This window comes from Xiphophorus hellerii, chromosome 20 (assembly GCF_003331165.1).
Source record: "Xiphophorus hellerii strain 12219 chromosome 20, Xiphophorus_hellerii-4.1, whole genome shotgun sequence".
Classification (NCBI taxonomy): domain Eukaryota; kingdom Metazoa; phylum Chordata; class Actinopteri; order Cyprinodontiformes; family Poeciliidae; genus Xiphophorus; species Xiphophorus hellerii.
Window position 1 is genome coordinate 4,808,932 of NC_045691.1, and position 16,514 is coordinate 4,825,445.

The 16,514-nt window shown below is 39.2% G+C and overlaps 2 protein-coding genes across 2 annotated transcripts in view; one reads left to right on the plus strand and one right to left on the minus strand.

The window, feature by feature from the left end:
• The window catches only part of cenpp (centromere protein P), a 90,131-nt gene that overhangs the window by 68,477 nt on the left and 5,140 nt on the right, over positions 1-16,514 (minus strand). Inside the window, 2 exon segments of the mRNA XM_032550650.1 lie at positions 13,408-13,457; positions 13,460-13,503. Coding sequence (XP_032406541.1) covers positions 13,408-13,457; positions 13,460-13,503 — 94 coding nt within the window.
• Positions 205-10,054, plus strand: ogna (osteoglycin, paralog a). The gene is made up of 6 exons (XM_032550651.1): positions 205-442; positions 4,251-4,320; positions 5,093-5,257; positions 5,897-6,099; positions 6,305-6,397; positions 9,131-10,054. The coding sequence occupies exons 1-6, from the start codon at positions 299-301 to the stop codon at positions 9,299-9,301; spliced, it is 846 nt and encodes a 281-aa protein (XP_032406542.1). The 5' UTR covers positions 205-298; the 3' UTR covers positions 9,302-10,054.

The following is a 16,514-nucleotide window of genomic DNA, read 5'->3' on the forward strand; positions in this document are numbered from 1 at the left end:
CTCTCTGCAGTGTCTGCTCCCTCCTGGTCATGTTTAAGGGACATTTCAGAGGAAAATAGATGCTTACGCCTGTTTGGATATGTGATGCCTCGCTCCGTGTGCGTGCGTGTGTGTGTTCCTCTCCTCCTGCAGATGGATGGTGGGTGGTCAGGAAAGGGTTAACAGCTGCTCTCTATAAACTCTGCAGAAAGCTCAGCCTTTAAATGCAGTGATTTGTCAGAGCCGGAGCTGAGAGCGCGGTGCTGACCCACACTTCCTTGAGGCTCGGCGGTGTCTGCATCACACTGCTTCGGACAGCATGAAGGCGCTCCTGATCACCTGTCTGCTGGCGCTGTGGCTGACGGCGGCCTCGGCCCGGACGTCCGGCCCGGAGCTGCGCCTCAGACCCGGATCTTTACCCAACGGATACATCAGCGAATATTTGAAGTCAAGGAGAGCGAGGGTGAGGAGGTTATCGTTTACATCTGACCTGTAGCCACAAGTCGGTAATTATTCCTTAAGAGTGTCTGGAAATGATTCCAGTTTAGACACATCTCTCCTCAGTGTTGATGACTGTCTTTAGATTTAAAACTGTTTAGTTATTTTTATTGTTATAACACTTGAATTTTTGATTAGAATATTTTTGGTTGCTTTTCTTTAACTTAAACCAAAACCATAAATATTCTGAGCTTTTGAAGTAAATCAAGCAGATAAAAAAACAAACACTGAAGTCCTAGCAGAAGATTTCTCTGAACAATCAAAGCAACGTGAGAAACTGTGAGGTCAGAATCTAAAGCATCTCATTGGGCCGTCAGGAACAGCTGGAGTTTGTCTCCCAGCTGCTGATTGATATGAAACTAACTGGTTCATCTCTCCTCAAGCTGCTGCCAGCTCTGATTCAACCATCTCCTCTCTAGCAGATGGTTCACCCAAACAACCTCCTGTGTGTTTTCACACCAATCAAAGCTAACCCTAAACCGACAACCTCCTTCCAACCACAACAGTCCTGCATGAGTCGACTGCATGAAGCAAAACCACCAATCCAGCGAATATTTGTCAGGAAATTCCTCCAGGAGAAGAAAAACCCTCAAAAAATCCACAGAATGACGAAACCATGGTGGGACATGGTAAACATGGACCACAGCTTCACTGTAATCAACCTTTCTTCTTCCAGCAGCTCTCAAATGCATTCAAATGTAATCAATGTGGATAAATGTATAAGATTAAATAGAAAATATGGAACTGTAGCTGTTCATCCTGATTGGTTGGGTTAAGGCTGGATGTTGCATCCAGCTCCCGTTCGATCTCAGAATGGAAGTTCGTCTGTTTCCTGGCTAAAAGCAGCAGCTGAAGCATCAGAGCAGTGAACTCTGGGACAGACTGACCGATTATCTGATCACCCTGAAGCATGGATAGCTGCTTCTGTCTGCACTGAGCAGCAGCAAACAGCTCAGTGGGATCCATCCACTCCATGAATGACCTCTGACCTCAGACTGTACTGGAAAGGACTAGGTTCTGTCTCTGCAGATTTGAATTTAATGCATCAATCGATGCCCTGCAGTGCCACCTGCATCCTGCAGGGGGGGGGGGCACCAGAGTGCAGTGGACCCCTCATGGACTGGTCCACAGAAAAAATCAAAAATATTCAACAGAAAATGCAGCTTGGGGAGCTGAAATACCGAGACACAATGCATTCCAGGAGCGCATTTATTTTCCTTGATGCTGACTGGCTGTATGCCCAAAAAAAGTAATAAAGGCGACCAATAAAGAAGTTCTTGCGTTGGTGCAATCCCAGTTCAAACACCAAATATACCTTAATATGCATCAATATGCACAGCAGAAACCATCTTGTTTTCTGGCCGATCCTCAAAAGACTGACCTGCAGATTCCCATTTAAGTTTGATTCCGACTCCAGACTCCAGAGTCACAATACACCTTATTTTATTGAAAAATACTGAACAATACCAGTGAACCAATATACATTTGTTTTAGCTGCACATTACGCTCTTGAATGTAAATAATGTTTACAGCATTGCTGTTCCAACTGCAGCTCCTTTAGTGTTTCATTTTTCACACTTTCAAAACAAACAAAAGTTGCACAACAAGTTAGACTGCAGTCTTGGGATGGGCAATATGGACTATATTTTGTGGTACTATTGTAATAACAATAAATGTGACATAAGAACTATTTGTTACTTCTTTTTAAGGTAACTATATAACTATGACTGCATGGCACAGCAATCATAGCTCTACAAACACAGATAATAACCTAGAGAAACATTCCCATTTGCAAAGCGCTTCTTTAGGACTCCATGGCATAAAGAAGTGTGATTTGTGTCACATGAACACAGTAACGACATTTAAAAATATTTAGAAATTTATTGGTATTTTATGACACTTTCAATGAAAAAACACGGCAATACTGACAGTTTTGGGTTTTTGGAATTTATCATGACGACAATAAATCAAAATTCATATTTTGATAAGAAATTTATTACAATAAATAATACAATAAATGCCCACCCCTACTGCAGACCTTTTTTGAAAATTAAAAAAAAATTATGTTTACAGTCTTTTTGATTTCGGCAGCAGGTCTGAGAATGAGTGATTCAATTGCAAAGTGGAACCGGAGTGGAGTCGGTCTGCTCTCTGCTCCGACTGCAGGACGGGGATGACAAAGGTTTTCAGTCTGGTGCTTTGGCCTCAACTAGTTTTTTTTAAGGACAATTTTGTTTACAGAAACTTCAGTGTTCTTTTTACTTGTTATTCCAGTTTTGTTTATTTACTTTTGGATATTTAAAATGTCTTCCAGTTCTGGTGTTAAATATTCATTAGAATTTAAAGTTTATTGATCTTTGAGAACGTGTTCTTGCATTATTACCATTAAATTACTTGAAAATGGTCTTAAAACAACAATATCATTGTTAATTGCAATAATTTCTGGAATAATTTATTGTCTAGCCAAACTTGTTTCGGCGGCAGGCCTAGGCGTGACCCGGTGGACAGATCTGTGAGTCAGTCTCTCATGGCAGAGCAGAAGGGATCAAGGACAGATTTCACATTGAAGAAATGGCCAATTGATTGATCGGTGCTCCTAGAGTCTGAAATATTAAAATAGGCAGCTATAAGCGTCTTTTGAGGAAGTCTCAGGTGTTCGGAGGCAATTATAGCCCCTCCACTGTACAGGGAGACATTGGGTGTAATTGGTTTGAGTTAAAAGGATCCAACTTGGTTCCTGTAGACGCTGGACCTTTCCAGGGTTAAAGAAGCAGCACTCTTCTCTCTGTCCTCCTCGCTGATGGGAATGTGGTCCTGCAGGGATGTCAGGTGTGAAACTCTGAAGTTAAAAAGCTTCACAGGAGACTTGATCCTTCCCTCACCTATCAAGTGTTGGACAGGAGCAGCCAACGTCTGCTTCCCCTGCAAAGCAGCTGGGTTTACCCTGAGGGACGCCGTCCAGAGAGCAGACTGCAGTCACTGCTTCTACAGCTGAGCAGGTTGGACATCTGGTTTGATGTGTTGGACGTGTCCTCCTGAGAGAAGACCCATGGTTGGATCCCGGAGAGCTGGAGATTACACGTCTCATGTCTGACTAGATAATAGCTTCTCCAGATGAGCTGCAGAACCCAGCTATGGAGGACTGAAGCGCTCTGATTACCGCTTCTCATCAATATCCAAACAGAAAAACACTCCACACTTCCAGATTTTCTGTCAGAAAATGACTGATAGAGTCAATCTGAAATCATTTTTACAAAATTATCTGCTTTGTGTTGACATGAAACAGTTTATTTATCAGGGATGATTCATGGGTTGGAGTTTGGCAAATAAGAAACAGTCAGATCTGAACTGAAAACTTTGGTCTTTGGCCAAAGACCAAAGAAACAAAGGCTGGAGAACAACGGACCAAGACTGGTTTAAAGACAACATGAAGGTCTATATTTAAATATTCCTGAAAACTTGTTGGAAGAGAAACATTCCTACTCCAAGAAGAGGCGTCAGTTTATGCAAAAATATTCCAGAATATTTCCTTCCATTCAGTTTGTTTAGTATGAAATCTTAAGACATTTCAAGCAGTTGATTTAAACTCTGAATATGACCAAATTATCTTCCTCTGCAGGCCTTAAAACACAAGTATAATGCAGAAAAGTTCAACAGAACCTGCCTGTTAGTACACACACTGCAATAAGTGTGCGAATTTCCTAACTCGACCAGAATCAGAGATTGACCCAAACACGAGGCTCTGCGTAAACACTGCTTGTTTTCTCCTGCAGAGGGCGCTACCTCCTGCTGATGAGCCGGATGCAAGCATTGCACCGAAGGAAAGTGGCGGCGGCGGTGCCGGTGAGAGAAAGAATCTGGACCTGTAAATCAGTTCTACCCAGAACTCTTTTAGATGCAGTTTTAGCTTCACCCCATTCACATTCTGTAAAAATCTTCTATTAAGCCCCTTTTGCACCCAGTTATTAATTAGCTAATCTAATCAATTATCAACAAATTAGCTCCACACTAGACAGAAGAGGCTGAGATTTCATATGTTGATGTTAAGAAAATTTTTATCTTGATCCTTTACAACAAATGGTCAAGTATTTACTAAATGAATGTTATTCCATTCTAGACAATACAATGTTTATTTTCTTATTTTAAAAAAGAAATGTAATTATTTATATTTTTATGTATTTTACTATTGCATATAGTAAGTGGTTAAATGAAAAATCTGCAAAATGCACAGAGTTTAATCCAATTAATTGTCAGAATAATCCTAGTCCTAGAATAGTCAAACACTCAGCAGAAAGAAATTACTTTAAAAAACTGTTATATCTTGACAGAAATATTCTCAGAGTTGAATTATGTGAAGCCCATTAGATTCTGTTGAGTTTGGTGAAGTTTTAAATGACAACATGAACAATCAGCCATATAATAGGAAGTCAATGGGAGTTTTTAAATGAAGTAGATTTGGTTGAATGTTCAGAAACAAGAAAAAATAAATAAACCATCACCTAAAATAAGATATTAGACTGTGAAAATATAAACATCCATAAAAATATCTGAATGTGACCGAGTCTGTCGGGTTAACCCGGGTCTCTGTGACCTGGTTCTGGTTGCTGTTCTGCAGATTTGCCCACCTGCCTGCTATGCGTCTGCCTGTCCGGTTCTGTGTACTGTGAGGAGGTGAGTCCAGACATGACCAGCGTCCCCCTGCTGCCCAAAGAGACCGCCTACCTGTACGCTCGCTTCAACAAGATCAAGAAGATTGGGAAAAACGACTTCGGAGACACTGGTAAGTCCCTGACGTCTGGATAGAACATCTGGACTCAGAGCTGAGACCTTCGTGTCCTCACAGCTGCAGAGACGTCAGAGTTCAGGGAAATAAAACATGCATGGATTTTAAAAGTGCAGGAAAAAAAGAAAAAGTCCTGGGAATTTTGAATGGATTCAAAATGCTCAAAAATTTTACTTAGTCTGCTTATGTTTCTGTAAAGTCATATTTCGACTAATTCTATGATATTTTTTTTTATTTAAGAAAAAGTCAGTTAGCCAAGATAACCTTATACTTGGTTATTTAAGTTGCGAAATTTTATGCACAAACCTATTTTTGTTTAAATATACACTGATGGAATTTGATACAGTATGGAAATTGTTTTAAATAAATGTATTTTTTGCTACACTGTCTTTTCCTCTCATCAGTCACATAATTCAAACAGATTCTTTAGACTGAATAGAAAAATTAGTTTCTGAATTAAAAATTGTTTCAGGATTGAAACTAGAAATTGAATTGCTAGACGCTGAAAGATTCGCATCCCTAATGGATTTGTTATTTTAGCTTTTAAGTTGGCAAAAATTTGATTTGATGTCTGAATACCTGACTGGATCATGAATATTTGGTATTAAAAAAGCCTCCCTGTGCTATCTGCCGCAGCGACCCTGAAGAGGATCGACCTGACAGGAAATATGATCTCAGAGATCGACGACGCCGCCTTCTCCAAGCTCACCCTGCTGGAGGAACTGTCTCTGGCTGAGAACAGACTGGCTAAACTCCCCGCTCTCCCCGCCAAGCTCACCTCCTTCAACGCCAACGGCAACCTGCTCAAAACCAAGGGCGTAAAAGCCAACGCCTTCAAGGTACGTCAGCAGAACCCGGCTCTGGTACCAGTCAGGGAGAGTGTATCCTATATATGAGGTAAAACCAGATTGATTTGATTTAATAAGACAGTTCAGCCCTTAAAAAGGACATTAACTCGTCTGTAAATGAAGGCAGCTGAATGATGTTGCTGTAAATAAACTCAAGATGAGAAGGAAGCTGAACAGTCTCTGTTCTCCATGACAGAAACTGACCGGCCTGGCCAACCTGTACCTGGCCAACAACCAGCTGGAGGCCGTCCCCTTCATCCCAGAGAGCGTCCGCATCCTGCATCTACAGGTCTGCACCAACACAAGTAGTTCACAGAGGATGAATGGGTGTTAGGATGCCTTTATGATTAAAACCTGAAGAGTGTGCTGTGAACTAGGGATGCACTCATCCACTCTTTTCACTTCTGATCCCGATGTCTGAGGTTTAGCATCGGCAGATACCAATCCGATACAGAAAAACAGCCCAGAATTAAAACATTTATATTTTTAAGTACCGACATAATCTACTTAATTACAGATTTTCTTGATAACTCTGGACCAGTTCAGCTCACTTAAATACACCAATAGGTTCACAGGCTTGGTCACACATGCAAAAATAACTTTAATTTATTCAGTGAGTGCAGTTAGTACTTTAATAGCCAATGTAAAATAAATAAACTGAAACTGTCAAAAACAAGAGGTTCACTACTTCAGTCAAACATGTAAAAATAAACGGCAACAAACCATTCAAATGACTCAGAAAGTGCAATTAGGAAATCTAAATATAATATAAAATAAATAATAAAGCACAAAGCATAGAATTAGACTGAATAGATCTGTCCTTGTGGATCAGGGCACATTGCCACCGATATCCGGGATCGAATCAGATATTTATATCCCCCCCAGAATTGTCTTCAGAGGTTCTCCAGAGAACATTGAGGAGGTTCTGGTTCTGATTAACGCAGGATTAGGTTCTATAAGAAAATCTCCCAGCGCTCTGATCAGTCCATCATCTGGACCTGGAGACGGGACGGACCGCCTGCTGACCGAACAGGACATGGACGTCCACCTGGACTGACAGGAGAGCTGTCTGACAGTAATAGAAGTCACTGAAGAAGTCCTGTTAGCAGTTAGCCATGCAGGAGACATGGAAGAAGAGATGAGAGGAGACCAAAATCAAGCTTTTTACCCTACATACAAAACTATTAAAAAAAAAAAACAACTACACCATCCACTTGGTGAAGCATGGTGGTGGGACCATCATGCTATGGGTCAGAGAAGCAGGTCAGAGGTGATGTGAAGATGTATTGATCTAAATCAGGACAATCCTGGAAGTAAATCTGAGGTTCACCTTCCAACAGGGCAATCACCATCCAGCCATAAATATTATGGGAAGAAGATTGGTCTAGTCAAAGTCCAGTCCTAAATAGGTCTGGGCGATATTTCCAAAAAATTATATCACAATATATTTTCAATACCTCAATTATACATCACAGACTATATTCCACATTTTCAGTTTTTTTCTTTCCTTTATAAACTACATAGAAATATTCATGTATAAATATACACAATTTATACAATATACACAATGTTTAGTGCCTCAAAGAAAATACAAAATGGATGAATAGAAATGTAAACTAATTTAGTTAACTAAACAAAACAGTCTCAATGAGCTACCAAATGGAAATAAAAATACTTAATTACACAAATTAAACTGTTGTGGTTCAACAGAGCATTAGTTTTATAAGACGCTAAAAAAAAGTTTCCCCATTAAGATTTTTAAAAATACAAACATTACGTGCAAAACAAAGAACCTTGTTTAAATATAAAAGGGAATTCTCCTTTTAAAAGTGCTCAACCCTAAAATATATGTCATAAAAACCCTCCAAGCAGTAAAAGCTTGAGAACACATCCGAATCTTCTGGAACTTTGTTCACATCCATTTCTTCCATCTGTCACAGACATTTCCACTGAAGTGTTTCTACTCTGAGTTTTCATGTTCCTACTACTGCAACTGCAATCCAAGCCACACTTTTCAGATTTTTGGTCCGTCCAGTGCCCAACTCCAGCAGTCGCTGAGCGAAACATCTCCATTCCACACAAAGTTGAGGAAGTTTCCCCTCAACTGCCTCTTCAATAATCCCAATAAAACAAATTCAGGTTCATTTTAAAATAAATACATAATCTACCATGAAAATTATAAATAAATACAAATAGTTAAAATAAATAAGTAAATATAAAAAATTGTAAAAACATAAATAAAAAAGAATAAATAAAAAGGTTAGTTGTAATATGACAAAATGTGATAAGGGGCTGTGAATAATCGGCCTGTTTTGAACTCATTTAATTTAATTTTTTATTTCATTCACTCAATATTAAATTTGAATAACTAAAAGAAATCATGAATGAAAAGGAGCAGAAAGAAGTATAAATGTATAATATCTGCCCCCCTATTTACATAAATTTAGCTATTCAACTCTTAAAGACTATTAAAGGGTTTCCCTTAGTGCAATATCAGCCTGGCGGGCCACCAAGCTTTATTTGCACCCCCACCAGTCTAACATTGTTTATCTACAGTATTATCGTTTTGTTTTTTTAATACACCACTAACAGTGAGACCAGCGTCTCTTTGAAATGGTTGGAAGCACAATGGCAACATAAAACAGTCAGTACGTGAATACATATTGAGATTGAGGTCAGGTGTCTTTTTTAATTCACTCCTGCCTGTCATCACCAGTCTACATGCTAACTACTTTAGCGAATAAAGTAACACGCCACTTTATCGTGTTTGTTCATAATGTTTTCAAATAGCACATATTTACCTACTCATATTTTCAAACTTCTTGTGAACTTTAATCATTTTTTAACTTAAGGACACGTTGGTCGCCAGATGGCTGGCCTAGCGCCCCGACCAGCGGGCTTAGCAAGTTTTCTGGGTGAAACATATTTCAAAGACAAATGAAATACGTTTGAAATGTTTGAAATATGAAGAAAAATTAGACAACAAAACATTCGCTTATTCTTCACTCTTCCTGTGTTTCAGGACAACAACATCACGGAGGTTAACACAGACACCTTCTGCAAGTCCGACAACTCCTACTATCTACGACTGAGTCTGTCTGAGGTCCGGATGGACGGGAACCCGGTGGTGCTGTCCAAGTACCCTGACAGCTTCACCTGCATGAAAGTGCTGCCTGTGGGCCGGTACCGCTGAGGAGAACCAATGTCCCAAAGACTCACTCTAAGGCCTTTGCAGCAGAATGGTTCTGGTTCGGTTAGTGTTGTCACTTTAACGAGCAGTGATGGGTCCAGCTCGGCTCGGTTCCCCTCCTGACTCTAAAGAGATTCTCTTAGATTTTAATAATAATAGTTCTGGACCTTCATCTTAGATCTGGAAAAAGACCCAGAATAAAATAGAATTTATATTAAAAGAAGGGAAATTTATTCCGCATGACGAACACGTCCTGCTCATTGGAGGATCCCCGCTCATTCAAAATAAACAGGCTCCTTAATTTACTTCTAATGATTTTCCCAGGTAATAACAGGTGAGTTTTTTCTTCTAGTCTAATCTAATTTAATCTCGTCGTCATGGTGATCCTTTGTCAACTGAACATTTTAAGACGTTTCCCTCCGGATGCAACGCTGGATAAATGAGCTGTGATTAATTCAAGCATCCGACTCGTCTGCATGGCCTTGCAGACAACGGTGGTGATGATGATGATGATGATGATGTTCTGTAACTTGACTTCAGTTTGTTTTCTAATTTATGGTCCAGTTGAGGTGAGCTGGAGAACATGTATCTATGAACTTCAGTAATGTGAAAGTTACTCTCTTGTTTTCACTTCTTTTCCAGGTAAATAAATCTTTGTTTATGATAACTGATGTGAATAAGAGGAGCTGTACAGAAGGAGGAGTGTGTAACAAGGCTGTATTTGATATGTTAATAAACTGTTTTTGATTACAGTCAGTCTGGATTATTGCTCCATTTTTTATCATGTCACATTTATTGACAGGATGAAGAACCACGAGTTTATTATAAAACTAATAGCCAGTGCTGCAGTATGACAGGATGAATCCACACATTAGGACAAACTGTGGTGGATAGATGTTTCAGGGATATATGGTCATCGTTTCTTTGTCTCCAGTTTGCAAAAATACGATCTTAAGTTTTGAGGTGTATCCATCCTCATCTTTCATCAGTCTGGCACTGAAACCGCAAATCACCAAAACCTGAGCTCACCGTCAGAAACTTTAAACAGTTTCAGCTCCATAAACCGGGTCTGCAGGGTAGGTATACCAGAACCAGGACAGGTAGGCCTGTCACTGTAACAGTTTTTGCTGGTCGATTAACTGTACCAGAAGTAATTGCGATAAATGATAATATTGTTGATTTGAGACCATTTAAAGTAATATAGCGATATAACAATGCAAAAACACGTTCTCAAAGACCATAATAAATATTTGAGACTGGAAGACATTTTAAATATCCACACAAATAAAACAACAGAAACAACAAATATGAATCCTCTATAAAACAAAATTAAATAAAAAAATCTATCAAAAAAGGGCTAATTGAGACCAAAGCACCAGACTGAAGACTTTTGTAATTTTTTGATAGAAAGAGAAAAGAGAAAAATAATAAATCATGCAATTGAAAATTATTGGGCTTGTTCACATCTATCATTTGATTAACTGATTTATTGTTTATTGCAACAGGCCTAACAAACCGCACCACTATCATCCAGCTGGATGATGTAGAGTTGCTTGGATGTAATATTTTCTTGGCTATTATATTTCAACTGTTGTGAATTCAGTTTCTGCCTCTCAATATAGGTTATAAAAGTAAGATTAGTTACCATATCTACACAGATGATACACAGCTCTACATTACAATGTCACCAGGTGACTCTGAATTCATTTATTCAACAAACAGAACACTTACAGTATATATCGCTTTTCAACCCTATAAGGTTTCTCGAAGAAGCTTTACAATTAAATTAGTCGCTTCCATTCATACACACATTCACACACTGATGATGGCAAGCTACTGGATTGTAGTCACAGCTGCTCTGGGTCAGCAGCTGGCTGACCCAGAGCAAAATGTGCAAAATGTCAAGGCTGATATTTTGTACCATTGGCCCTTCTGAACAGAAACAAAACTGAAGTTATTTTCTTTGGACCTACAAAGAGACGAGTCAACGCACAGCTTCAGTTATCACAGCTATAAACTAGTGACCAGGCCCAAACTCTGGGCCCAAACTCTGGGATGCACTCTGACCTGAACCTTCAGAGACACATAAAGACAGTTACAAAGTTGGCCTTCTATCACCTGAAGAACATTTGCAGGATTAGAGGACTAAGGAAGATCTAGAGAAACTCATCCATGTATTGATTGCATTGATAACTGCAACAGATCCAGAACGCTGCTGCTGGCGTTCTCACTAAAACCAGGAAGATAGAGCACACCACCCAGTTCTAAAGTCCCAACATTGGCTCCCTGCAGCTCAGAGAATAGACATGTTAGTATATAAGTCAGTGAACGGCTCAGGACTACAATACATTAAAGATCTACTGCTGTCATAGCAACATTCCCGACCTCTCCGGTCTTCTGGTTCTGGGAATGCAGAGCAGAACCAAACATGGAGAAGCAGCATTCAGCTTCTATGCACCACAAATATGAAAACCACAAAATAGCCGAAACACTGAGTTCCTGTAAATTAAGGCTAAAAACCTACCTGCTTAGAGTTGCTTTGATTAGTAACTGGAACATTGATCAACATATTTGATGTGTATTGGCTTCATGAAATTTAATGACGGCATTTAACAAAATGTAATGTTTATTGCTGTTTCATTGTAAACTGTATGATGTTTTATGATGTAAAGCACTTTGAACTGCCTTGTTGCTGAAATGTGACTTAAATTTGACTTAATAATACACTGCCTGTTCAATCAACCATGAAGACATGAACTGTTCCAGAAGGGTCTAATTGTTGGCATCAAATAAAGCAAACATCTGAGAGTAACATTGTGTTGAAAAGTTTGTTAAAAATTTTAAGTGGGGAACCGTTGTCTTTAAGGAAAAAATCTTGACTTACTGATTGAAGAAAAGACTGCTGTATTTGACTTAGAGCATTTCTACATTAGCAAGATGAAGGGACATGAGAGCTCCAGGCATGAACAGCTTTAAGAAAACCACTAATCACTAAGACCAATCAGGGAAAATGGGTTCAGTTTGACAGGGAGCATAAAAATCAACCAATGGAAGAAGATCTTGAAGAAAATGTGCCTCAGTTCCTATTGATGGGTGAAGCAACAATAACACTGCAGTCACATGTTTTCCTGATGTGCTGCAGCCCAGATTAGAACCAGAATGCAGTAATGTGAGAACACCAAACTGAAAACATCCATTAGCTGCATCAGACGGCTCTCATCAACACAAGCCGTTAACATGTCTGCGCACCTGAGAGGGAACATCAATATGAGCAGCCCTGCTGAGGCTCATAAAGCCCGAGGTCGATAGCTTTGGTCTGTTTAGCGCTGCGGTTCACCAGCAAGAAAAACATTCAACACTTTCCATATAATTCATTTACTCTGTTTATTTATTTAACCGGTTTTAAGCTGGTGTTGTCTGGCTGTTATTATGGTATGGAGAACGTTACAGCTGGATATTTACGATGAGGAATGACATTTTCCACAGAAACCCTGAAACAGATGCAGATGAAGCTAAACTGCAGTGTTTGCAAGCACGCGGCTCAGTATGGAAAATGTGTGTTAATCGTCCTGCGGTCCTGCCAACTGGGCTGGACCGCCGACTCCCCGAGTAAACAGGCCAATGTGTTCCACACCACCGCTGCCACTTGGTGTGTTATTTGGCATCTAGCTGCAGCCTGTCCAGCACCGTCCCGCCCTGACATTTAGACTGGTCCCGCTAATTAACACCTACGGCTCTTTTCCTCTTCATCATCTGAGCAACACAGAAATACGAGCTTCTGCAGAACCTAAAAGAACTAAAAACAAGCTGCTGGACTACAGAGAGCCTCCGTGAGTCAGATAACAGCAGAAAACCAAACAAACACAGTTGGTTCTGGATGCCTCACACACCCATCAGTATGACAAACAGAACCTGGAGCAGGTTCTGCTGTCATAAAACCGTTTGAAGAGGTAAACAATCGGAGCAGATGTGCATCTAATGAACATCTGGTTCTCCACAGGAGAAAATTAAAACAAAACCAGAAGAAGCATTGATGTCTAATAACCCAGAACCAGGACGTCTGCAGATCAGTGGGAGGTTCTGGTCCGTCCAGTTCTGCTCTGACTCACCTGGAAGTGCTGGAAGGTTCTGGTCCGATCGTCGCATTTCTCTGAGAAACTCTGATGGTTCTGAAGAACAACAGGAGGTCCCGGGTCTCCTCCACCCTGAAATCACAGCATGTCGTCACATGATGGCGGCGTTCGTCACGTAACCATAGCAACCATAAACAGCCAGGCTGCCTCTCGTCTGAGCTTAAAACTGTTTGTCTCTGTTTGCTTCAAAGCGAACATCTTATGACGTCACAAACTGACTGCAAAAGTTTAACAAATTAAACGCACAAAAATAAAATACAAGAATCCAGATACTTCATTTTCAACTCCAAAAACAAATGGTGAAAATAATAACATTTAATTTGTCTAACTTTTGATTTATTAGAAATAATTTAACTTCACACGTTACAGCATCTGTAAAAAATATTCACTTGCCTATTTTGATAAATAAATGGATAACAAAATTTCCTCTCCTGACAAATGATTTCTAAAAATGAAATAAAAATATTAAATTTAGTACACTTCACTGTCCCAATTGACTTTATAAATTTTTTTTACTTCAGTTAAATCATACAGTCCATTTCAATAAATTCTAGTTACAAATCAGAGCATTAAGCTCAATTTATTATTCAAATTAGTTAAAAAGGTTTATGTCTAAGGAAATCCAGCAGAGAATCGAGTCATTAATGCAGGATTCACTACTCCTGGACCAGCAGGGGGCTGACAGTGGAGAGGAAAACCTCCTCTTTAACAGGAAGAAACCTCCAGCAGAACCAGAACCAGAACCAGGCTCAATACGAGATAAAACATCTTAAAATCTGATTCCCGGAAAGCCAAAAAGTCAACATGACTATAGTTAAATGTGCAGTTATTTTTATGGTCAAATATAAACCTTTAACCTAGTAGAAATATGTTTTTTTTTTTTTATTATTATTATTGCTGTTTTGTTTTTTTGAAACAACCTGCCTGTAAGACTACAGATGGAAATTATCCACTTGGCTATAATCTAAAATATTTAATATGTATCGTCCCATTATTAAAAACCAAACTGAACTGGAATATTTACAACAAAAAACTGTAGAAATACATCATAAAATGGGATCCAGATTAAAGCAGAGCTGCACAGACTACTTTATTATTTAATCACAATAAAAACACTAAAACTGCAACGATGGTTATGACTGATCCACGTTTTCACTCTGCAAAGTACATCAGGTGTGGAAAATTAAAGGCATCTCACTGGACAAATGTGTTATCAAAATGCTGACACACCTGAATATTTATGCACTTCCTTATTTTGTGGTAAATATTTTAATTTGTCATTAAATTACATCACTTTTAACTTTGATTTTAAATGTTATTTTGTCTTTTTTTTGTAAAAAATAAAAAAAACATTTTGTTTACTTTCACTGATTTCTAAATCAGTGAAAGTAAAAAACCTTTTATTGGTACTATAATTACCCAACATTAGCAACACACCAGTCCAGCTCCTACAGGCTGATACCAATGTCTGATGATGTCTGATGATACACATGTTCATATGCAACTACACTCCGGTCAGGATGAGGTCTGGACTTTGACTAGGCCCATGAAGCATCTTGATTCTTTTCTATTTCAGACATTCTGCTCCCAACGACTGTTAATGATTATCACAATCAGAAAACATCTTCAGACCTTTATGAATTCAGCCTGACCTCGTTTTACTGCTAACATTTTAATATAAATCCTAAATTAATTTCTGAATCATCCAGATGAATACAGAGCAGAAAATATGAAATAAAAGCAGTTTCTTCACTGAAACAGGCTGCGTATAACAAGGCGGAAACGCCTAGGTCTGGTCCAGAGTGTGACGGAGCCTGGGACATTCTGGTGAAGGATTTCCAGAGTTTTCCGAGGGGGCCCAGGGCTAGACGGCAGCCGGGTTAAATTTCCAGATGACTGTTATTCCGCACGGAGTCGATGGAAACATGGCAGCAGCCTGACTTCTAATGCAGCACTATCAGAGAGGCAGACGGAGACAGAGCGATCCCAGTTTGATAGCAGAAGGACTGACTGGTTGAAACGGGTCGGGAGAAAGAGATAAAATCTTCAGCGGGGAATGAAATAAAACACCGGGAATGTTGAGCAGATTAATCTTGATGGGACTGAATGAAGACGTGAGGAGGTTTTCCTGGATTTCAGTTGTATCGTCGCAAAGAAACAAGAAAACTCTATAAAGGACGGAGCTCTACAGTAAACAAAAGTCACATTTCAAAGCAAATCAACATCAACCAGGTGACAAATTAGGGTCTATCGTACTCAGCTGAAGCCAGAAGTTTACATATGCCCAATAAAAATATACTTTTTATCCACTTTTTTCTCACTGTCTATTTGCTAAAAGTCATAATGGTGAGTGAAAATGTGCAGGACAAAAGCCAGAGACTTTGTGAAGATGCAGCTGATGCTGGTGAGTCAGAGTCATTGTGAAATATATTCTGTACCGACATGGGCTGAAAGGCCGCTCAGCGAGGAGGAAGCCATCACTCCAGAAGAAACATAAAAATCAAATACCATAATAGGAACAAAGATCTTCATTTTTGGAAACATGTCCTGTGGTTTGATGAGACTAAAGTGGAACTGTTTGGACACAATGACCATTGTTACATTTGGGGGAAAAAATAGGATCTATATGATGGTGGCAGCACCATGCTGTGGTGGTTTGCCATGGGAGGAACTGGTTCACTTCATAAAATAGATGAAATCATGAGGAAAGAACTTTATGTGGAAAAACTGCAGCGTTTTAAGAAATGGACAAGAACTCAATAAAACTGATGGTTTAACCCAAATCATCCAGTTTAAAGGTAATGTTTACAAATACTGAGAAGATGTATGCAGACTTCTGATCTGGTAGACATTATTGAGTAAATCTGACAGATTCTTTCTCTTATTGTAGAAGTTTTTAAAAATATAAATAATTCTAGGTGATTCTGACTTGAAACAAAACATTCTGATTTAACTTCAGTCAGAGCGAAAGAAAACGTAGATGCATCTTTTTATTTGGTGTATGTAAACTTGTGGTCCCAGAGGTGTGTAACCTTCTGGTTTCAGATGTGTGTAAACTTCTGCTTACAGGTGTGTATAACCTT